Source organism: Chiloscyllium punctatum, chromosome 5, assembly GCF_047496795.1.
Source record: "Chiloscyllium punctatum isolate Juve2018m chromosome 5, sChiPun1.3, whole genome shotgun sequence".
NCBI classification, from domain to species: Eukaryota; Metazoa; Chordata; class Chondrichthyes; order Orectolobiformes; family Hemiscylliidae; genus Chiloscyllium; species Chiloscyllium punctatum.
In genome coordinates, this window is record NC_092743.1 from 103,148,349 (window position 1) to 103,173,192 (window position 24,844).

Sequence of the window (24,844 nt, forward strand, 5' to 3'; positions counted from 1 at the left end):
GGGACAATAGGCATAGCCTATTCAGCCTCTCCCTATAGCTCCAGCCCTCCACCCTGGCAGCATCCTTGTAAATCTTTACTGAACCCTTTCAAGTTTCACAATATCCTTCCTATAGCAGGGAGACCAGAATTGAACGCAATATTCCAAACGTGGCCTAACAAGTGTCCTGTACAGTCACAATGTCTCGACCCTTATTCTCAATGAAGGCAAGCGTCCCAAACAATACCTTCACCACCCTGTCTATTTGCAGTTTTATTTTCAAGGAACTGTATACCTGTACCCCTAGGATTCTTTGTTCAGCAACACTCCCCAGGCCCTCCCACTAACTTGATAACTCCTGCCCTGGTTTGCCATACCAAAAAGGCAACCTCTTGCATTTGTCTAAATTAAACTCTATGTGCCATTCATTGCTTGACCCATGAGCCGATCTGATCATGGTCCTGTTGTACTCTGAGATAATTTTCTTTTGAGTTCACTACACTAATTTTTTTTAATGTCATCTCCAAACTTACTAACCAACCCTCCTACATTCACATCCAAAACATTTATACAAATTTTTTTGGCAGTTTTTTATTTCTTGTCAGTGGTTGTTTGCCATTGCCATTCTCTTAAGAGTAGGGCAAAGAGGCAGGTCCTAAGTCCATCTCAGCTCCAAAAGGTATTGTGCTATTGGCCTTATTTTAAACCCCATGCTAGCCAGCCAACCAACCTTTTTTTAAAGAAATATGTTGTCAAAATTTAAATAATTTACTTGGTATTTTATTTTATTTTATTATTTACTGAATTTTATTAATCTGACCTTTTATTCTTTTTTGTTAGTATTTATTCATATCTTCTGAGAACATTTGATTTGTTATAATTTGTATGTCCACTTTAACCATTCCAATGTGGTACTTTGTTTTGGAGTTCATGTCTTTCCGCTGTGATATTCGACCAAGGCTTTGTCTGTCTGCTCAGAAATATCTTTACTCAAGATAGAGTTGGAAATCTTTCTTGGCACATTGGGCAGCGTTTATCTGAACCCCACCAAAAACAGATGAACTAAGCACTTTTCTCATTCTGTTGGTTGCACCTTACTGTGTGCAAACTGCCGACCCTGTTTCCCAACAAAAAGAGGACTACATTTCAACACTAATCCATTTATTGTCAAGTGCTTTGCAATTTCTTGGAGGCAAGGGTTGAAACATGAAATCTGATTTAGCCACTGTGATTGCTTTTGTTGTTGAATAGTTGGATTTTTGTTTCTTTGTGTGTAGAATAAGTAGGTAGATCAAAATCAAGATGTGAATGAAAGCCCTTTATCCTTTCTGGTTCTTTGATTATTAAACTAACCTGAACTTCTTTTTAGCAGAACATGGAAGAATGCTATGCATTTGTTTGTTGCTCTTGGTGTCACATAGAGAACCAAACTTTCACATGAAGTTCACTGATTCTGTTGAGAGTGATGGCTAGAGCTATCTTCGCAAGTTCTCATGCAATCTCTGCACAAAAATGGTTGTTCACAGCTGAAAATTTTATGCAGTTCAAAAATGGCTGTTATCTCAAACTATTGACTCGTGTTTCCATATTAGGTATTAGGCTAGCCTGGAGTACAGAAATGAACTTTTAAGTGTCCCAGTCATTAACTTGAATGGTTGCCATTCTTTCAAGTTTTGGTGAGATAGAAATAGCTATTCACATCTCCAGAGAAGCCATTGTTAATGAGTTTATTTACTCTTAGAAATGTTTATTTGAATTTCAAAAGGTTTCTTGTGGGTCTTGAGAAAGAATAGTCTGGTTCCAATCACCAAAAACTGTCATGTGGCTTCTGGTAGCCATTTTGTAAGATTCCTTGTAAACAATTTAAAGACCGTTTAGCTTTATCATGCAAAACTATACAATATTTTAAAGTTTCAGTTGAGCAGTAAATATGATCTTTTTTTCAGTATTTAAATTTTTTTATTAGGTGTGCCTATCACCAACCAACCTCCTACAGACCGAGGCTATTGCTGTCTGGAAAACCAGGTTCAGGTCAGAGTTCACATCTTGCCCCTGCACTGCTTCACAATTTGGAGAAATACACTGTGCATCGGCTAGACCTTCCAGTATTGTATGGCGTCAGTGCCACATCACCTGAGGAAACCTGCGCAATGGTAAGATTCTGTATGGTTGAAATAATCTGAATACGTGTTTTTAGTGGGGATGTTGTTTCTTGCTTACCATGGAAAAATAAAGTTATCAAACAAATTAGACATTTCAGGTTATTGCATGCTTCTCGTAAAGTGGCTATAAACTGTTCAATTGAATTATTTTATGAACTAAATTCAGTCTTTGTAGAATGAATTCATAAAGTCACAATTATGAAATCGTTCATCTTGTAACATTGCTTTTTTTTTGTCCTCTCTGGGTGTCTTATCCTTTTCTTTAGATCAGTGAAGATGATACTTATCATCCAAAATAAACGTTGCTTGGAGCTTTTTGTTTTCAAAGTTACTATTACCGATTGTTTGTGTCTCCAAATGACAAAATGTGTTCTTCATAAGCCTGCCACATACTTTGTTGTGTAACTTCGTGTGAAAATATCCAATCATAGTAATATTTTCCCAATTTGGCAAACTTGTACAAATTGAATGAAGTAAATATCTTCTAAGGTTAGTGCCTTCATTCTGATCAAAATTGAAGGTTTTTTCAAGAAGTTTTCATTTTTAAATCTTCCCCACCAGCAATACTTAAACCTTTGTCGACCAGGAGAGGGAAGGGAGTTGGTAGAGGAATTTGTACTAAGCTAGCAGAATAACTTCAAAAAGTTTTGAAAACGAATGTTTCATTTATATTTCTTATGTTCAGAAATTTTTATAAATGCTCATGATTCCTGTGGAAGGTGAACGTCTGAAGCTGTGTTGTAGAAGAATATGTAACCTGCATTTGCAGGTGCAGATTGTTGATCAAGATTTTTCTCTCAATTCTAGCCAGTCGCTTTGATCGTTATTCAGAACAGTAGCTAAGTTTTGACCAGTCTCTTTGTACGTTATTTACTGAACAGGTGTAGCATTTGACAACAAACATATTCAATGCAATATGAATGCTAACATCTTTATCTTCTACTAATGTGTCTCGTCAAGATTTTTTGATTTCTCTCTGGCATTTCAGTAAGGGCTAAAGAAATAATGTATTTTTAAGTATGTATTACGAGGACATGCCGCAACCCAAAGGACTAGCCACACTACCATTCATCAGGAGCATTTCTGAACTGACAGCCAGACTACTGCGACCACTAGGACTCATAACAGCACACAAACCAACAGCCACGCTCAGACAACAACTCACCAGAACAAAGGACCCGATACCCAACATGAGCAAAACTAATGTAGTGTACAAAATCCCATGCAAGGACTGCAGAAAACACGACATCAGACAAACAGGAAGACAGTTAACGATCCGTATACACGAACACCAACTAGCCACGAAACGACACGACCAGCTATCCTTAGTAGCCCCACACACAGACGACAAGCAACATGAATTCGACTGGGACAACACTACCATTATAGGGCAAGCCAAACAGAGAACAGCCAGGGAATTCCTAGAGGCATGGCACTCATCCACAGATTCTGTCAACAAACACATCGACCTGGACCCAATATACCGGCCACTACAGTGGACAGCTCAAACTGACAACCGGAAGCGGCAGAGACAGGCCACTATAAATACCGGAAAAAACAGCACAGAAGCGCTTCACAGGAGGCTCCCAAGCACTGAGGATGTCACCTAGACAGGGGACGAAACATTTGCAAGACAAATTCCCAGCTCGGAGAACAGAACCACAACAACGAGCACCCGAGCTACAAATCTTCTACCAAACTTTGAAGTTTTATTAAATGGCATCTGGTCCTGTCAGTTACATAGGTAAAGAAGAAAGGTTCAATAAGCTCTGAAAGAATCTAAATATGATGCTGCTGGAGGAAAATGTAGGTATTGCTAGTTGGAGATAGCCTTTTTCTTTTTGTTGTGTGTGTGTGTCCTCCTTTATTGCAGAAACTCAAGTGCATTTCTAGATTTTAAGAGATTGTACGGTGTGTTGTCCTTGTACGTAAATTTATTTTATAGTATTACCTCAATTCTGTTAGCTATTTAGAGAAGCCCGAAGAACAGCCCCAAGTATCGTATATATTCCGCATGTTGATCAGTGGTGGGAATCAGTTGGAGAGACCATGAGAGCCACGTTCATTACATTACTTCAGGACATTCCCACATTTACCCCCATCTTGCTACTGGCAACATGTGATGTCCCGCACAGTGAACTGGCAGAAGACGTGAGTTCTTATATAATAGTGTTTTTTTTTAAAATCATGAACAACTTTTATTTATCTGACATAGTTTATGATCTATATCTTAGTTAATTTAGCTTTAATCAGGTTGATATTTTGTGAGAAATTTGTTTTTATCTTCATGGATGAACAATGAATAGTATTCTAGCTATTCTAACATATTCATCTAGGGTTTATTGAGCGTGGTTTTAGTTTTGCTTTTCTTTGTTTAATGATATTACTAAGTAATTTCACCACAATACTTGATTTGTACTTTATCCAGTTTCATAACCTGACTATTGCAAGGAAGTAAATTTTTCAACAGCATTTTGATTAGGTCCATTAAATTCATTTTATGTAAAGACAGTAATGAGTGTGGAAAGAAGGATTGGATTAAATTGTTGCACTTAGGTTAACGAATATTGGTCTCGTGGGTCAACTGCACTCAGATCCTCAAGTCTGTTTGATTAGGCATGATTAGAGTTTGAGATGTAATATTTCATCTCTTAAATAATCCTTTTGTCTTTTTAGGTAAAAAAGATATTTGTCTGTCATTATGGAGAAGTTTTTGATGTTGGGCTTCCAAGCCGTGAAGAACGAAAGAAGTTCTTTGAAGAGCTGATATTGAAACAGGCTGCAAAAGCCCCACCCTCCAAACAAAAGGCTGGTAAGTCAGAGTTGTGTTGCTTAAAGGAGTAATTAGAATAACTCGTACACACGTGATTGAGGTACTTCGTATCTGAAACATATTTTTATTTTACTAAGTACCTCAATCAAATTAAAAATATGTTTCAGATACTGTTTCTCAACATTTTTTTAAATTTGGCACTTTCTAAGCTTGAAAATTCAATGTACTGAGTTTACAACCTGAAGTACAATTTTAAAATGTTTCCTAGTTGTTTTGTTCTACTTACTATTAAATAAATATTCACTTTGTATAATTGATCATACTATTAGATCAATTTGAAGTTGCTTTTGTTTTAGTCCTTCAGGCTTTGGAGGTCCTTCCACTAGCACCACCATCAGAACCACGACACCTCTCCAAGGAAGAGGTGAAACAACTAGAAGAGGAGGAAGAAGGCACTCTACGGGAGCTGAGGCTTTTCCTCCGTGATGTGACTCATAGGCTGGCAAATGACAAGCGTTTCAAAGTGTTCACAAAACCTGTTGATGTCGAGGAGGTAAAAATCACTGACATTCAGTGGAGCATGTTTTCCCATTAAACACTGACCAAATATTAATTCCAAGTTTGTATAATTGAAAAAATTCTCTTTCACTTTTTGTCGCATTGTCAGTGGAATTTAAGGCAAGGTGGAGTATTTTGGCTTTCTTGAAAAAACAGATGTTGCATTCACAAGGGGCTTTGCTTGACCTCCAGATATCCAAAGTAGAAATTTACACTTTGTTTTATATTGTTGCTTCTTATTCTTCCAAGCAAAATGAATCACCTCCTATTTCTCTGAATTTTATCTTTCACCTGAAACCATTGCCACATTCACAAGGACAGACAAGTTGGAGGGATTTTTATATGATCTCTCTAACATTTCACAATATCTTCAAGTTTTGAATCACCTGCAAACAAGGAAGTTTTACCCAGCATACAGAGGTCATTAATATTGATCAGGTAAAGCGAGAGTCTCAATGCTGGCCCCTGGAGAACACCGTTGCAAATTGGAGAATCATCCATTAATGAAAGTTGGCATTCCTTAACTAACCTGCATTTGTCCCATATATCTATGAATTAACAAGCTTCGAAACATGCAATTGTGTACTCTCACCACTGTCTACATCTTGTCTTAATTTTCCTGACCATACTTAACATTGACTTGCTAAGCCCAAGTCTTAAAATACATCACCCCTCTCCCATAGCCCCTCCTTCACTTCTTTCAAGGCCATCCTTGTGATCGTCATTCTCTTTTCTCTGGAAATGAGGTAGAGTGAGTTCACTCTTGCCATTTTGAAAAAAAGGTAATTCAACTACTTAATAAATTCGCATTAAATACCTAAGATGAATGAAAGTACTGTGAATCATTTTGGAGGGGAATAATTTAGCTTGACTGTACCACAGAGGATTTAAAAATAGTTTACCTCTGCCCTTCGGAATTAGCTTATGTGTAATACTGTACGTTTTATAACATACTGTGACTTCAGTATTTATTCATCCGCACTTTTCTGGAAGTAAACTGTCACGTGTCATCGATCACATCTTGCACATGTGCAGCTAGCTGTTTTTGTAGTTTGCAAAATTCACCCACTCTGATATGCTCCAGGAATGCATCCCTCACAAATGTTGAGACTTTGTTGCTTTGTGTTCAGAGTATGTCCAGTCTGATTGTCAGCTCTTGAATTTAGTCGAGAATAAATTGTGTAAACATTTTGCATATTATCTCTTGAAGTGTACAATTAGTTAAAGTTTTCTGTTTCTCTGTTAGGTTTCAGATTACTGCACTGTTATCAAACAACCAATGGACCTTTCCACTATTATGTCAAAGATTGACCTACACAGGTACATGACTGTAAAGGCATATCTTCAAGACATAGAGTTGATCTGCAATAATGCACTGGAGTACAATCCTGATCGAGACCCTTCAGGTGAGAAACAAATAAGAGAATCTAATCTTTTGGAAAAGAAATTCCAAGTTGTCCAGTTTAAAGGGAGCAGTTCTACTTTCGGGCAAGAATGGAACTGGAATAAAAATGAAAATGCTAGAGGAACTGCAGTTGTGACATTGAATCAAAGATGAGTTTTCAGGAGGAGTGACCAAAGCATTGTCAAAGATGGATTTTAAGGATGGCCTTGAAAGAAGTCAGGGAGGGGCTATGGGAGAGGGGTGGTGTATGCTAAGACTTGGCAATAGCAATAACAACATTAGTTCAGCAAGATTAGGCAGTGATGCAGTAGACTAGAATCAAAGAAATTGAATATTCTGAAAGATTATAGTGCTGAACCATTTTAGCAACAAAGTCAAGAAAAGCTTTGAATGGATTTGAATGCAAAGATCAACATAGTAAATGGATCTGAGAGCCTGTGAAATGGAAGCATAGTGAATAGGTTGCACTTTCTGCAAAGTATGATATGAGCAGGAAAATTGTACACACCTGAATTGTCTGTAGGGTAGGAATTGTGCCTGGAATGTAATGAGTTTCAGCAATGCAAAATATATTACTGCAGTATAAAAGTCATTTTGTAACTTTTAATTGGCAATGCATTTTCTGTGGTTGTCTAGTTTGTAGCTGTTAAACAGTACATTATTGCTTGGCAGATCAATTTCAGTTCAAATGGATAGTCTGGAGGACTACTTAAAACTGATATTTAATTGATTAAACTTCTGTATTTGAAGAATTGCTTTAATTCATTCACAAATCTGACATTTTGTTCACAATGTTTGTAGTTATTGGCTAGTTGCTAATTTCCCTCTAAGGTCACAAAGAACCACTTCCTGGCTGACTTAGATCATTTTTGGAGGACCATTGAGAGTCACGCACATTGAGAGAGTCTGGAGTCGCATGTAGGTGGGTTAAGAATGGCAGATTTACTTCCCTGCTGGGCATAAATAAACCAGATAAGTTTTATGAAAAGAATCCTGTTATTTGGCACTGGCTTTTGTTCCTAGTTTATTTAAGTAACTGATCATCAATTTCCCAGCTACCACACTGGGATTTTATAACATGGCTGTGGAACGTTATCGGTCCAGGTCTCTGGATTTCTAATAACATAACTGTTGTTACCCCATCTCTGCCTCCGATCAAAATGGAATAGAAATTAAAAGTAGGTTGCTTTTGCTTCTCCAAAATGATAAATGGAATATTGTTGTCCTAGATCGTATGATTAGACACCGAGCCTGTGCTTTGAAAGACACTGCCAATGCAATTATGAAATCAGAACTTGATGAAGAATTTGAAAAGCTCTGTGAAGAAATTCAAGAATCACGAAAGAATAGAGGTACATCATTTTCTATTATTAAGCCCTTTTGCTTTAATGCTAGTCATGTTCCATCAATTGCTTGCAGCAGCAAGTGTAACAGTTGACACATTGTGCCGTAAGAAATAGCCTGTCAGTAAAGTAAATCTCGTGGTTGTTAACATTTGAGTGCTGATAGTATGCCAGCATCTATAATGCAAACCCATGCATTTACTGAAAAAGAATGCATTTTAACTTGCATATAATATCCAAATGTTAATACTTTTGTTCTCACAGGTTGCTATTCTTCCAAATTTGCACCCACGTTTTATCATGTGCAACCAAAGAATTCCACAACAGAAAATAAAAAAAACTGCCTTGAAACTTCTGAACAAAGAGTTGAAATGCCCACACCAGTTGCTGCAAGCACCCCTTCAGTCCCTAGAGGTAAGTCCATGGAGTTCTTGGTAATCTGCTAAAATCAACCTGCATTCTTTAAATGTTTTCCTTTCCTGTAATTTTCAAATCTTACTGGCTCTTGCTAATTTAAGTTTGTGATTGAGGCATCTGTAGTTTACTAAATCCTTGTGATTTTGAAAACCTGTTGCGGTCACTTGAGGTATTTGAAAACCTGAATTTCAGTGAAGCATTTTAAATTGATAGGAAACGCAATTTTTATCTCAGTAAATGACTTGTCATTGAAATAACTCCATGAAGGCAAGTATCCTGTCCCAAGTCACTGTTTATTTACACACGCTTAGTACATGACACTGATGCTGCTAGCTCAGAGCCTGCTCAAGTGAACAGAATCCCTGACACTCCTGTTTATACCTGTCAGCTGGGGTTCCCTGATTGGGGCTGTTAATCTGGTTTAGTCAAGGAACTTATTCTGCGGTCCACTTAGCTGTTCTCATTCCAGTCACAACACTTCTCCCCCTCTAAGTCCTAGGATGTAGGCCCATTCTTTTTTTCCTGAAGCTTCTGGGGCATTTTCGCAACAGGTTCAGTTCCTCTGACTCCGACTCTGCCTCAGATACTGGCGGGACCATCGTGCACCTAGAACATCTCTGAAGAAATTCATCATCCTTAGGCGGTAATGGTGTCAAGATTGTGACGTCTGCAATGTCCATCTCATCATCCGATATTTCTTCATTCAGCGGGGGAGAACCCATAGTTCAGACAGCTTACTGAATATTCTGAGGGACTGGGTATGTTTTGCTCCTGCCCTGTTTGAGAGGTGGTAGTTTTCATATGGTCCAAATGCTTGTTTAGGACCATCTCTGCTACTCTAACTTTTGTATGTCACTTGACCTCGTGTTGACAATGCCTCTTACCCATGCCTGCATTTCTGTGGTTTGGACACCAATCTTCATCCCCTAAAATAAACTGTCTCTTTTGCTGAGAGGAGTCGTGTGTCCAGCATTGGCATTCCTGATGTTCTTTCACCCTCCTTCACCCAGGTCCAGGAAGATCCAGGAGCTATTTCTGTAGTTGAGAGGGGTGATCTTATAATCAAAAAGAACTGGGGCAGTTTGGTATCCAGTGAAGCTGTAGGCTGTTTCTTTAAGTCTGCCTTCAAAACTTGGACTGCTCTTTCTGCCAGATTGGAAGATGGATGATATGTTACTGTCCTTCCATGCCAAATGCTATTCGACTTGAGGAAATACTCAAATTCACTGCTGGTAAATGATAGCCTCTTGTCTGTGACCAACCCACCCCAGAGTCTGTATTGCAAAAGCTTTCAGCTTTTCAGTCATTGTCCTCGTGTTTGACAAATAAACTTTATGCAAGCCCAGCCACTTTGAATAGGTCTCCATGAGGATTAAGAACATAGAGCCCATGAAAGATCCAGCAGAGTCAATGTGTAATCGAATCCAAGGTTTACCCAGTCATTGCCATGAATGTGGGGGAGCTGCTGGTGATAACTTTTGTCCATGTTGGCATTGCCCCACCAACATGGCTATGTCAGCATCTAATACTGGCCCCTCGTGAACTTCTCACCAACATCTTCATTTTGGAAACTCCTAGATGACCCTAGTGGAGTTCAACAAGTATTTGGCGATGAACTTTGCTCAGGACAATCACACTTGCTCCCTATAATAATATGCCATCCTCTATGATGACCTGGTCTCACATGATCCAGAAAGGTTTTGATTCTGGTTGTGATGACCCTTTTGTTTCCTCTATCACTAACAGCTGTTTTAGTTTTGCCAGGATTGGATCTTTTTGTATCCATAGTCTGACATTGTCAGCAGTGACTGGAAGGGTGTCCAGAAAGTTCAAAACTAGTATGGACTCAACTAGTATGGACTTCTCTAGTAGTAGCACCACTGGTGGTTAATCAGCCAGTGGTAGGTAGCTTAAGGCATCTGCATTTGCCACTTGGCTTCCTGGATATGTTCGAATTGTATTTGTATACACTCTGAATAAAAGCCCTGCTAAATTGGACCTGAGCTATGGGCAGCAAGGCCCTGTCCTCTTTAGGTAGCTCGAGCAGGGGTTTATGGTCTGTTACTATTACAAATTTATGTGCATAAAAGTACTGGTGGAACTTTCTCACAGCAAAGATGACTGCCAGACTTTCCTTTTCAATCTGGGCTTATCTTCATTCAGCCTTGGCCAAATCCAGGAAGCATATGCTATCAAGCGTTCCTCTCTGCAGGGCCACAGCTGAGCTGATTCCACCCCAATAACGTATGGGGAGGCATCACATGTCAGCACCACATTTCTCTTTGGATTGTATAGTGTCAGTACCTTAGATGATGACAGCTGCTTCTTCACTTCCCTAAAGGCTACATCTTGACTACATGACCATTTCCAAAGCAGACCCTTTCTCAATAGCAGATATAAGGGTGCTAGGATGGAGACTAAGTTATGTATGAATTTTCTGTAATAATTCACCAACCCAAGGAAAGATTTAAGCTCCTGCACAAATGTGGGAGCTGGAACACCTTTGATAATCCTCACTTTATCTTCTAATAGGTGTAACCTGGTTTTGTCGACTCTGTAGCCCAAGTAGGTTACTTGTGTTGCCTGGAACATGTTTTTCCCATCTAAGGTGTACACCTGCCTTGAAGAAAAGTTTAAGCACTATGTCCAAGTTCTCTAAGCACGTCATTCAGCTAAATGATGACCTGGAATAGACCTGGTTAAAATCTTCTCCATCGTCTGCTGGAAAATGGCACAGGTTGATGATACCTTAAATGGCAGTTATCGTGTATAAGTACAAACCCTTACAGGTACTCATACTTTGGCAATTGCAGGTACGAATGGCAGTTACTCTGCTTTGTGAGGAGCCCCACTAATTTTGCAAGGGATTGGGTATTTATCCAGCTGCAATAAGTGGTTCTTCATTCGTTTGAAATCGCTCAAAGGTGAACTGTCTGGCGTCACAGTTGGTGAGACTGGTGCTGCCCATTCCACAGACTGTATTGGTTTGATGATTTCTTTGGTTTGCAGCCTCCTGAATATTAGCACGTCCTCCTGATTCCTGCCTCTATTTTTGTATGTAAGGCTACTCCTTGCAGAATTGTGGAATGGCTTCTTGGTTAACATGCAAAGTGGCACGGGGCCCTTTAATATTCCCTAAACCTTCCTGAAAAAAACTTCCAGTATTTAACTGGGACTTCACTTAGGCAGCCAATCAAATTAATCTTTCTCAACCAATTTCACCCCATCAAGCTTGGGCCCGAGCTTTTTATTATAATCAGTGGTAACTGAATCAGCTGCTTCTCATAAGAGACCAGAACCGAAGTTGTACCCTTAATGTGTAGGGGTTCACCAGTAGAGGTTCTCAGCCTGGTCAAGGTCTTGAGTAAACTTAAGGATTGGAGTCAGAGCAAATTTTGTTAGACTGGTTCTGCAATCACTGATACAGCTGTGCTGATAACAGACTTCCATTAAAACTGGATGACCATTATACCAGACATGTATTTTGATTGGAACAGTTAAATTGCTTAGCAACATCCAAATCAGAACCAAAAGGCTGTAGGTGGACTTTCCAGGGTGTACGTTTTGCTGGATACCAGCCTATGAGTTCTTTTACTCAATTCAGGCCTAGTGGGACTCTTTTCCTATCTCAGGCCCGCATACTGGCAGCAATTACAATGGCCTGCTGGCCCAGATCCTCAAGAAAATGCTAACTGTTTGACTGAGGCTTAGCTTTGTTTTTAGGGTTTTACTGTGGGCTGGCCTACAATCCTTTGGTTCAGGATATGTCCTGAGTGAGGCAATGTAATTTCCTTCAGTAAAATGGAGTTTCCCAAGCTCACTTGAACTAGTGAGGGTGTCCACTTCCACCTGCATATCCTGTAACAAACCTGCAAATATTTTAATGACTAAGCCAGTTATAGTGTTTGTTTGAAGTCCAGTTGGTCTTCAGCTATAGGTGCTTTTGCATGATAACTTCATTAATTCAAATACTAACAGTCTCCAACATCTTAGTTAAGGTTAAACCCAGATCACTTTCCTCTGTCAGTCATCTTAACTTTGTCAAATATCTCAAAACAGATTCCCCATGTTCCCTAACTGCCAGGTAAAACCAATAGCATCTCAGAATTAGAGGAGGCTTGGGGTTGTGGTATTCCTCAACTAAATCCATCAACTTAACAGGTTTTCATATCTAGTGCCTTAGGGAAAGTTAGGCTCCTAATAACCAAAAATGTTGTGGCTCCACAATTTTTCAGGATAATTACTTGTTGGTTTTCATCTGCCCCAGTGTAATTTCTCCAGGAAAAAAAATGATGCATACTTTCCATATACTGGGCACAGTTTTCGACAGGATCAAATGAGTCTAGCTTCCCAAATAGCAGCACAATGTTAGAAATGCTTTCCCCACCTCAAAGTGAGGAATCTCTACAGGGGTTTGTTTTTCTGTTGTAGCCACTGAAATAATTCAAGAGGGCAGTTATCCTGTCACCAAGTCGCTCTTTATTTACATGACACTGACCCTACTAACTCAGAGCCTGCATCTAGAATGAACAGAATCTCTGACACTCCTGTTTATATGTCAGCCAGGGCTTCCTGATTGGGGCTGTTAACCTGGTCCAGTCAAGGAATTCGAATTTTGAGGTCCACCTGGATTATGTCATTCCAATCACTAAAGTCAAATATTGCAATAAAGCACTATCCTTCAGTGTGAATTATTGGATGTTAATACATATGGCTATAAAATTATACAAGGTTGTGCTGTCCCACAATGACGTTAGTTGGTAAGCAGTGTGTAATTGAACTATCTTGATTTTCATTCATGTAACCTGTCCCAGTTTAGTTCTTCATAGCTGGGCGGCAGCAGCATTGCTACAATTGTCGCAAGTACATGTTGATACAAGGAAAGGTTGGTGAGAATTCCTGCTTTTTGACCAATATACTACTGACCCTAGTTTGGAAGACCTACCTTTCACTATTCTGTGATTGGATAACCCCATGCTGTCTAAACTCAGTTATGAGCAAAACTGTTTTAGGTCAAGTACTCAAGGGTGACGAATGGACAATGAGTCAGTCATTTGTGAAGAAAGGAAAGGCTGCAGTCCAAACTGTAGATGATGCTGTATGTGCATAAGATGGCCAGAATAATAAAATTCAATCTGATTGATTGAAAACACCTAAACCAAGGAAGTGTGTAGTGATTTTTGCAAAGCTTCAGATTCTTTTTAAATAACAAGTAAAATTTGGAATTAACATTAAACCCCAAAAAAAGTTTCTTTCCCAACTTATTGAAAACACTTTATAAATTCCAGAAAGAAGTCCATCTGCAGGTACAACCTAGTAAAACATCCTTTCATTTTGATATAAGAAATGCTTTATAAAGAAAAGACTCATTCGTTTAGTTTCATTCAAACTTGGTCATTATATATGCCTCTGTTAAAAATGGAGTGATGTTTAGAAATCACAATACATAACATTGAGGGCTGCCCTTGAGCAGAAACTGAACTGGACTTGCCAAATAAAACTCTGGCAACAAGAGCAGGTCAGAGTCTGTAAATTATTGCAACAAATGGACTGCACTGATTTAAGGTGGCAGCACATCACATTCTGAAGGGTAATGAGGGATGGGCATTAAATACTGTCCCATATAGCAGTACCTTTGTCCCATGAATGAATTACAATAAAACGTAAAGGATGATTGTATATATGTTCTATTTGTCGTGGGGGAACCTGAGTTGTTCTGACATATCATGATATATTGTTTAAGCAGTTCAGTCGAAGAAGAAACTTCGTAGGTCTAATCACTGGGATTGTGATGTACATGCCAACAAGTGCAAGAGGTCTTCACCAAATATCAAAAATGCAGAGGATGGTATTGGTGATAACACCACTGAGAGAATAGAAAATGACAATGATTCAGTTAAAGCTCAAACAGACTACAATGGAGATTGCTCCAGGGAAACTCAGCAAGACCAAAGTCTCTACAATGGCTGCATGAAAACAATGACAAAGGAATTTATTGAAGTCCAGTCTGATGGTGAACTGATCTCTGTTGGTGTGAATATGTACAAGAAGAAAATGCTTTCTTCTAATGAAGCAAAATTGGAAGTAAGTGAACTGGGTGGAGGAAGTTGTGTTAAAAAACAGCAACTTGAGTCAAGTGAATACATGGAAAAGAAGACTGATAAACAACGTTCTGCAGGTCTGTGTTTTTTATAGTTTGTGTATGAGTTATATATATGTATTTATTTATTTTTGAGCTTTTCTTCCAACAGAGAGCCAGTTAAATCACATTTATAGTCGGTACAATTCAAGTATGGAAATAGCAAAATGACATTACGAATCTGACATGCATGTTGAAAAGTAGTGTCCCTATATCATCTATACACACAAAGTACTAAAAGAGTGAATATGTTAAAAGCGAATTAAAAAAGTCATAAGGCGTTGTTCAAAGAGCAGGAGACTTCTGGCAAAGCCAATATTTATGCCTTAAATAATTCATCAAGACCGAATCGTTGGTATTTGTGGGGCCTTTTGTTCAGAACTTGGCTGCTGATGTTTTCCATCCATGGAATTAGACATTATTTGGCTAGGCTAGTATTTGTTGCCCATCCCTAATTTCCCACAGGCAGTTAAGAAACAGTCACACTGCTGTGAATCTCAAATCAGACAAAAATGAATGACAAATATCCCTCCCTAATGGACATTAGTAAACAAATGGATTTTGATGACAATTGACACTTTTTTTTTAGGTGTCCCTGTTCGATTAGTCTCTTATTCCAGCTTTTTATTGAATTCAATTGTCACCAACATTAGCTTGATTTTGGGTTACTAGACCTGTGATGTTACCACTATGCCACTCCTCTTCCTTTTAAACCTAGCTTGAAGTAACAGTGCTTCAGAAGTAAGTTATATTATCTGCGACATACTGAGGTCGTGAAAGGAACCAAAGTAGCTGCAAGGTCATTTGTTTTTATAATTTTATTTTTGCAATCTTAATCAGAGTTTCAGTTCGAGTTGTTTGATTGTATTCTTGAGTAACAATTGCATTTTAAGCCTCTTGCATTTCCACCGAAATGAAATTCAGGACTCATTATTTTGGGCTTGTTGAGCACATATTAGGGATTTAACATCTTTTCCTCTGGCAGCCATCAAAAAGTTAATAAAATAGACTTAACTGAATGAAACCACAGGCCATTGTCAGCCATTGATTAAGAATAACTTCCAAGCCCAGTACTCCAGACATCTTCACTGACAAGCTGTCTGCGGATTTCCAACATGTACTCGAATGCTATCTGTTGGGCTATGGACTTAACTATTCTGAATATTTCCAATGCCTAATTTGTCTAGGTCAGTGCACCTGAACTTCTAAGGCAGGAACTTCTTCTGTTTCTATGATTGCTAATGTACTTGGCTCCAGATTACTTACTTACTCTTTAATGTCTCTTTGCCGGGTGATCAAAGTTCCAGATTTCTCCCTTGAGTCAGGCGAATTGGGGAAATTAGTGAGGCCATAGGCACCTGGAAGAAATGGGAAGCCAGAGTCAGGGTGACCTATGAATGGGGTAAAATGAAACCATGTGGCCTATCTTTTCATTTCCTTTTTAGCTTTGGAGGCAGCAAGGTTGAAGCAGTGGAGCATCCTAGAATTAAAGCCAACATTTCTCCCCCTCCCCACATTCCCCAAGGCTGAACAGTGTGATTTTGCTGAGATCTGCAACTCTCAAGGCACAGCTATACGGCTGTGCAATATCTTGCTAAAATATTTGTAAATGGATTATGGGTATCCTACTTTGTGCCACCTTTTTAAAAATCTTTTTAAGTATAGATTTTCTTTTTTCTTCAATATTGTGCAGACATTACAGCTCTTTTATAATGGTAATAACAATGACTGCAGATGCTGGAAACCAGATTCTGGATTAGTGGTGCTGGAAGAGCACAGCAGTTCAGGCAGCATCCAAGTAGCTTCGAAATCGACGTTTCGGGCAAAAGCCCTTCATCAGGAATAAAGGCAGTGAGCCTGAAGCGTGGAGAGATAAGCTAGAGGAGGGTGGGGGTGGGGAGAAAGTAGCATAGAGTACAATGGGTGACTGGGGGAGGGGATGAAGGTGATAGGTCAAGGAGGAGAGGGTGGAGTGGATAGGTGGAAAAGAAGATAGGCAGGTAGGACAAGTCCGGACAAGTCATGGAGACAGTTACTGAGCTGGAAGTTTAGAACTAGGGTGAGGTGGGGGAAGGGGAAATGAGGAAACTGTTGAAGTCCATATTGATGCCTTGGGGTTGAAGTGTTCCGAGGCGGAAGATGAGGCGTTCTTCCTCCAGGCATCTGGTGGTGAGGGAGCGGCGGCGAAGGAGGCCCAGGACCTCCGTGTCCTCGGCAGAGTGGGAGGGGGAGTTGAATTGTTGTGTCACGGGACGGTGTGGTTGATTGGTGCGGGTGTCCCGGAGATGTTCCCTAAAGCGCTCTGCTAGGAGGCGCCCAGTCTCCCCAAAGTAGAGGAGACCGCATCGGGAGCAACGGATACAATAAATGATATTAGTGGATGTGCAAGTAAAACTTTGATGGATGTGGAAGGCTCCTTTAGGGCCTTGGATAGAGGTGAGGGAGGAGGTGTGGGCGCAGGTTTTACAGTTCCTGCGGTGGCAGGGGAAAGTGCCAAGATTGGAGGGTGGGTTGTTTGGGGGCGTGGACCTGACCAGGTAGTCGCGGAGGGAACGGTCTTTGGGGAAGGCGGAAAGGGGTGGGGAGGGAAATATATCCCTGGTGGTGGGGTCTGTTTGGAGGTGGTGGAAATGTCGGCGGATGATTAGGTTTATGCGAAGGTTGGTGGGGTGGAAGGTGAGCACCAGGGGCGTTCTGTCCTTGTTATGGTTGGAGGGGTGGGGTCTGAGGGTGGAGGTGCGGGATGTAGCCGAAATGCATTGGAGGGCATCTTTAACCACGTGGGAAGGGAAATTGCAGTCTCTAAAGAAGGAGGCCATCTGTTGTGTTCTGTGGTGGAACTGGTCCTCCTGGGAGCAGATCCGGCAGAGGCGGAGGAATTGGGAATACGGGATGGCATTTTTGCAAGAGGTAGGGTGGGAAGAGGTGTAATCCAGGTAGCTGTGGGAGTCGGTGGGTTTGTAAAAAATGTCAATGTCAAGTCGGTCGTCACTAATGGAGATGGAGGGGTCCGGGAAGGGGAGGGAGGTGTCAGAGATGGTCCAGTTAAATTTAAGGTCAGGGTGGAATGTGTTGGTGAAGTTGATGAATTGCTCAACCTCCTCGCGGGAGCACGAGGTTGCGCCAATGCAGTCATCAATGTAGCGGAGGAAGAGGTGGGGAGTGGTGCTGGTGTAACTATGGAAGATCAACTCCTCTACGTAGCCACCAAAGAGACAGGCATAGCTGGGGCCCATACGTGTGCCCATGGCTACCCCTTTGGTCTGGAGGAAGTGGGAGGATTCAAAGGAAAAATTGTTAAGGGCGAGGACCAGTTCGGCCAAACGAATGAGAGTGTCGGTGGAAGGGTACTGTTGGGGACGTCGGGAGAGGAAAAAACGGGGGGCTTGGAGGCCCTGGTCATGGCGGATAGAGGTGTAGAGCGATTGGATATCCATGGTGAAGATGAGGCGTTGGGGGCCTGGGAAACGGAAGTCTTGGAGGAGGTGGAGGGCGTGGGTGGTGTCTCGAACGTATGTGGGGAGTTCCTGGACTAGGGGGGATAGGACAGTGTCAAGGTAGGTAGAGATGAGTTCAGTGGGGCAGGAGCATGCTGAGACAACGGGTCGGCCAGGGTGGTCAGGCTTGTGGATCTTGGGAAGGAGGTAGAACCGGGCAGTGCGGGGTTCCCGGACTATGAGGTTGGAAGCTGTGGGTGGGAGATCTCCTGAGGTGATGAGGTTCTGTATGGTCTGGGAGATGATGGTTTGGTGATGAAGGGTGGGGTCATGGTCGAGGGGGCAGTAGGAAGAGGTGTCCTCGAGTTGACGTTTGGCTTCAGCGGTGTAGAGATCAGTGCGCCAGACTACCACTGCGCCCCCTTTATCCGCTGGCTTGATGGTGAGGTTGGGATTGGAGCAGAGGGATTGGATGGCTGCGCGTTGAGGGTGAGAGGTTGGAGTGGGGGAGGGAGGTAGACAGGTTGAGGCGGTTAATGTCCCGGCGGCAGTTGGAAATGAAGAGGTCGAGGGCAGGTAATCGGCCAGCGTGGGGTGTCCAGCGGGGTGGATGCAGTGTGTTGGAGGTGGGCGAAGGGGTCCTCTGAAGGGGGCGGGAGTCCTGATTGTGAAAGTAAGCTCGGAAGTGGAGGCGACGGAAGAATTGTTCGACATCATGGCGTGTATTAAACTCACTGATGTGTGGATGGAGGGGGATGAAGGTGAGCCCTTTGCTGAGGACTGATCGTTCGTCCTCCGTGAGGGGGAGGTCTGGGGGTATGGTGAAAACTCGGCAGGGCTGGGAGCTGGGATCTGGTGTGGGTGTAGAGCTAGGAGTGGGGGCGGAACCTGTAACTGGAGTGGGTGTGATGGTGGGGGGAATGGTGGTTGAGTCATGAGCAGGGGTAGTGTTCCCCTTGGGGTCTGGGGGGTTGGGATAGTGACAGTGGGGTGGAAGTGGTTGTGGGAGTGGCCATGATGAGGGCGGAAGTGACATAATCAATCAGCATGGGGGTGGTAGCTGCATCAGCCACATGGCTAATGGTGGAATAGGTTCCGAGGCCAGGGAAATGTTCTGGAATGTTTGAGGAGCGCTGGTTATGGAGGTAGGTGGATAAAAGTTTGTTGTACTTACAGTTTTTGATGTTTGAGATGGAATTGAAATACTGTTTGTTGAGAGTATGAATTCTCCTGAGGATGTAGTACAGAGTGGGTCCTTTGCAATTCTGAGAGAGTGTGACCCTCAGCTGAGGCAGGGCTGACTGGAGAGAGCTGAGGTGCCGGCGCATTGCTGCAAGCGTGGAGCGGAGGATCTTGAAGGAGAACTGTTGCTGGTGTTTTTGAATCTGTAGTTTGTACTGTTTGTCCTGTTCGAGTCCGAACTCTGCTGGTTGACAGAACGCCCCTGGTGCTCACCTTCCACCCCACCAACCTTCGCATAAACCAAATCATCCGACATTTCCACCACCTCCAGACCCCACTACCAGGGATATATTTCCCTCCCCACCCCTTTCCGCCTTCCCCAAAGACCGTTCCCTCCGCGACTACCTGGTCAGGTCCACGCCCCCAAACAACCCACCCTCCAATCTTGGCACTTTCCCCTGCCACCGCAGGAACTGTAAAACCTGCGCCCACACCTCCTCCCTCACCTCTATCCAAGGCCCTAAAGGAGCCTTCCACATCCATCAAAGTTTTACTTGCACATCCACTAATATCATTTATTGTATCCGTTGCTCCCGATGCGGTCTCCTCTACATTGGGGAGACTGGGCGCCTCCTAGCAGAGCGCTTTAGGGAACATCTCCGGGACACCCGCACCAATCAACCACACCGTCCCGTGACACAACAATTCAACTCCCCCTCCCACTCTGCCGAGGACACGGAGGTCCTGGGCCGCCTCCGCTCCCCCACCACCAGATGCCTGGTAGAAGAACACCTCATCTTCCGCCTCGGAACACTTCAACCCCAAGGCATCAATATGGACTTCAACAGTTTCCTCATTTCCCCTTCCCCCACCTCACCCTAGTTCTAAACTTCCAGCTCAGTAACTGTCTCCATGACTTGTCCGGACTTGTCCTACCTGCCTATCTTCTTTACCACCTATCCACTCCACCCTCTCCTCCTTGACCTATCACCTTCATCCCCTCCCCCAGTCACCCATTGTACTCTATGCTACTTTCTCCCCACCCCCACCCTCCTCTAGCTTATCTCTCCACGCTTCAGGCTCACTGCCTTTATTCCTGATGAAGGGCTTTTGCCCGAAACGTCGATTTCGAAGCTACTTGGATGCTGCCTGAACTGCTGTGCTCTTCCAGCACCACTAATCCAGAATCTTTTATAATGGTGTCATTTTCCATTTTATATTGCAATCGCAGATGATTAGTTACCTTTTGAGGTGGTTAAAAAGTGTTCTTTTTTTTTCTTTTCCTCTTTGCCTCCCTACAACCAGAAAGGTTTGCTAGAGGTAATCTTCTAGTGTCATTTAATTGGGCTCGATTTCACATGTTCCTGCTAAACATCTGTTTAGTGGGGGTTGGCAATGGCAGCAGCGGAATAAGCGCTCAGTTTACCTCTGTAATACAAACGTAATCTTTTCTTTCATGGAAATGAGCATTTCTGATAAAGTCAAATTTTATAATCATCCCTCATTTCCCTTTACTGAGTGGCTTTTTATGCCATTTCAGAGGGCAGTTAAGAATCAACTTCCCAGCTCGGTGAACATATCCACAACTCTGAAAATCAAGCATTTAGTGTGGATCTAGAATCCGATGTAGGATAGAATGGAAAAGAGTAGCAGATTTCCTTCTCTAAAGGACGTTAGTGAATTGGACTACTTATGACAATTGATGATAATTTCATGATCACTTCCAGCTTTCATTTTCAAATTTATTAATTGAATTCAAATTCCACTCAATATCATGGTGGGATTTAAACCTCTGTTCCCAGAGCATTAGCCTATGCGTCTGAATTGCGAGTCCAGTGACATTCCCACTTTACCACTGTCTCCCCATCGATAAATACATGATAAACTAAACCTCACTTAACCCCAGCATTTTGCATCCAAGAATACGCAAATGTTTGTTTTTTTTTAAATAATTTTAAAAGGTGGCAAGGGGAATACTGTATTTGAGGCAGTTCCTTCTAAACAGCAGCAACTCCATTTCTTCCTCCCTGTTTTGGACTTGAAATTTCACTCCTCCATCCTCCCTGCCTAATGCCATGGATTTGCCAAGGTCCAGAATTCATTGGGACCTTCAGCCCAGCAGTGCTTGCAGTCCACCTCCCCATAAAAGTTAATTTATTATGCACAATATGAAATTACTGGGTAGTTGTTACTTTTCCCCCCATCACATTGAAACTAAGGGACTGAATCTGGTGTCTTAACCCCACAATTTTTATAACATTCTCACAATGAAGAATGTAAGGAATATAAGATGGCCAGTGCTTTGGTTGTTGAGTTTGAGTGTTATAAATATGATTGCCAAGATTCCACATAAATGAGGAACACTTTTACAAAGTGTTAATAATTATGTCCCCACACAGATGCACTGTTACATATGACCCGCAGCAGACATGCTCAGGTGGAACAGCAACAGCATATTAATGTGGAGAAAGCAATGGAGGTTCTTTCTGAACATATACCACCTGTAATTGTTGATCACGAAAGGCTGAAGGTAAATTGTGGTATGGAATATTTCAACATTCCATTTTAAAAATAATTACTATTTCAACTTTTAATCCCTTGGGTAGTTCTTTGTCTCTAGAGACATCATCTCTTCAAATGAATGAATGTTAATTGCTTGGATTTGTTCATGAATACAGAATTTCTTTTAAAAAAATGATTCCTGTTAAACACTTAAACTTCTTACAAGAGATGTTTTCAAATGGTGGAGTTTACTGCGGAGTGTATTGGCTATCTTGTTCATTCATTTGTCTAGCAGTTTCAAGTATTTGTTATTCCCATCACTCGTAATATATATATTGCTCCTTTATATTTGTAATATCAATACTGCTAGTAGCTGGGGGAAGTTAATGTGCTTCTAATTCCATTGTTCAAACATATGTAGAAATGCAGTCAATGCTGCAAAATATTCTTGAGTAATGAATTCGCCATTGACTGTTTAAATGTTTCTTTAATCTGGTTTGTATGCAGAATCTCTGGAAACAAGTTACTCAGAAAACAGAGGGATTCACTGTAAATCAGCTTGAAAAATTGTATGCCGTGCTCAGTCAATGCATCTACAACCACCGTAAAGAGTTTGACAAGACTCTGCTGGTACAGGTAAGTCACAACACCTTTCATCTTTGAAGAAAAAGTTTCTCTACTTAAAACTATTAAAGCTACATAAGCCTGGATGTGTTAACATGGTATGTGTGAAATCAAAGATGAATTTTCATAGTGCCACAAGTGACAAAACTCTGCTTCACTCTTATACATTTGAAAATGCTTACTCTCTATAAATAACCAACTTTGTATTCATTCAAATATTTATTTCTGTGGCTTTTTCAGAGGCCAACTCTTTTGAGCCTACCTGTTATATCTTATCTATGAACTGAATTCAAATAGACTCAAGTCCTAATTAAGATAATCCTATGCAATAATTGATGTAATGACTTTAGACACCTAAATTGCATTTCAGGAACAATATATGCTGAAAATTTACTGAGTTGAAGTAGGAGACATTAGGATGGGTGACACAAAGCTTGATCAGAGACGGAGGAAATTTGAGTTAGGTACTCTTAAACAGCTGAAGCCATGGCTACCATGGAAAAATGGATTGAGCCAAAGTTTCTTATTCCAATTTTTGCTTTGAGGATTGTAGTGCTGGAGGAGATTGCACAGACAGTAAGAGGTGAAATCATGAGGGGGATTTGGGAGCATGGATAGGAACTTTTGAAATCAAGATTTTGCTGAGCTAGTTTAGATCATTGAGTATCAAGGTAGTGGGTGAGTAGGACTTGGCTCAATTTTGGAAATAGGATAGTAGAGTTTGTATGACCTCAAATTAACAGAAGATGTGAGCCTAACTCAGTTAGGATTGGAATAATCAAATTGTGAAAAGTGAATTTCAGCAGTCGATACTGGTGAAAAGTAGTTATTAAGTTGAATGTAAGTTTTTCAGTATTGGAGATCATATCAACTTTAGATTTAGCTAATGTGTTTCAGGCCCTTGCTCCAAAGAGTTTATGAAAATATTAAGAGGTCCTAGCACAGACACCTGTGGAACTCACTGGTAAGATTTTCAGTCATCCATCCTTCTGATACCAGCATCATCTGATTTATATCTGTTAAGTAATTACAAAATCATTTCTTAGATCAAACTTTCAGTTATTCCAATAATATTTTCTTGCATTTGCCTTGATGATAACTGTTATCTAATTATGTTTACGTGAGTGTTTGGGAAATTTATCTATGCTTAAACCTTCCAACTAAGCCTCACCCACCTTTTTTATCAATTTTTTTCACCTGTTTCCTCATTCTGAAGTACTTTTGAATCTCATTATGCACAAGTGTTTTAATAATTTTAGCAACACCAATTGAGCCAGATAGTGTAAATGTCTTTTTGCTTCCCCCTGCCCCCGGCGATTTCAAAATAAAACATTAGTCAGAGTCACTTGGACCAGAAAACTCCCAGGTTCATACATGGTTTTGTATGAGTCAATCAGTCTCTGCTGCGCAGTAGTAAATGTGCAGAAATCAACTTTTAGTGGCTTTGGTTAGCAAAGAAATTGAGCAGGATTCCCAATCCTGAACATTGCTCAGCAATCTACTAGAATTGACACAAAACCAGGCTCAACTATGATATCCTATACAGATAATTAAGTTAATGATGCTCACTATCAAAATTAATATGTAAATGATACATATTTGGAAAATTTATTTGGTTATCTGTAGATATTGAACCTTGATGCAAAGGTTACCTTGAAGAGCGAAATCTGTCTTTTTATAACCTCTTGCGTAATGCATTCAAGTGTCTCCTACCTGGATGATATGGGTATCTAGGGCACTTTGAATGATGTGATTTTTTTTTTTCTTTTTCACTGCCTATAGGAAATGGAGAAAGAAGTGAGGAAGCTAAGCCAAATTTGAATCTTCTGCTTGCAAATAATGTTGTTCATTGTACCAGTTTCCAATTGTTTTGTTCCAATTTTTATATTTTTGAATGTTTGTAACATAAAATGTAAAACCAGTCTTTCAATTGAACAATTTTTTTTGTTGACAGATGATTTTTTTGTTTGAATGTACATATCCTAGAAGAAAATGAAAAGTTTATACACAAATGTTTTGCCACATTACCTTGATCTTTTGTAATTTTATGTAAAGAATAAATTTTAAATTTGTGAATTTATATGCATTACAAGACCTACAGAAACTGCAATATTCTCTTTCTTACATATATCTAGTGCAACATTTAATACTTGTTTATAGCTCATTTATTTAAGAGTATTCACTTCAAATCTTTCAGCACAAATAAGACCATTCAAACAATTACTTCTATGAAAGAGCTGTCATGCTTTGTCCAGAATCTTTAAGTGCCTCATCTTTACCTCCCTTCTGATGTTATTTATGGCAACAACTCTGCAACGATTTC

General features: G+C 40.8%; 1 protein-coding gene across 6 annotated transcripts in view; it reads left to right on the top strand.

Moving 5' to 3' along the window:
• LOC140477288 (ATPase family AAA domain-containing protein 2-like) overlaps positions 1 to 24,597 on the top strand; it is a 70,432-nt gene extending 45,835 nt beyond the window's left edge. For 2 of the 6 annotated variants that reach the window (XM_072570887.1, XM_072570892.1), the window contains 12 exons: positions 1,946 to 2,132; positions 4,107 to 4,292; positions 4,818 to 4,953; positions 5,271 to 5,467; positions 6,719 to 6,878; positions 8,107 to 8,229; positions 8,485 to 8,634; positions 14,381 to 14,815; positions 21,795 to 21,925; positions 22,405 to 22,533; positions 23,405 to 23,485; positions 24,304 to 24,597. In XM_072570887.1, coding sequence (XP_072426988.1) covers positions 1,946 to 2,132; positions 4,107 to 4,292; positions 4,818 to 4,953; positions 5,271 to 5,467; positions 6,719 to 6,878; positions 8,107 to 8,229; positions 8,485 to 8,634; positions 14,381 to 14,815; positions 21,795 to 21,925; positions 22,405 to 22,533; positions 23,405 to 23,461 — 1,891 coding nt within the window. In that variant the 3' untranslated portion in view covers positions 23,462 to 23,485; positions 24,304 to 24,597. The remainder of the gene's footprint in view (positions 1 to 1,945; positions 2,133 to 4,106; positions 4,293 to 4,817; positions 4,954 to 5,270; positions 5,468 to 6,718; positions 6,879 to 8,106; positions 8,230 to 8,484; positions 8,635 to 14,380; positions 14,816 to 21,794; positions 21,926 to 22,404; positions 22,534 to 23,404; positions 23,486 to 24,303) is intronic. The other 4 variants (XM_072570891.1, XM_072570888.1, XM_072570889.1 and 1 more) reach the window with 4 other exon arrangements.
• The last annotated feature ends 247 nt before the right edge of the window (positions 24,598 to 24,844 follow it).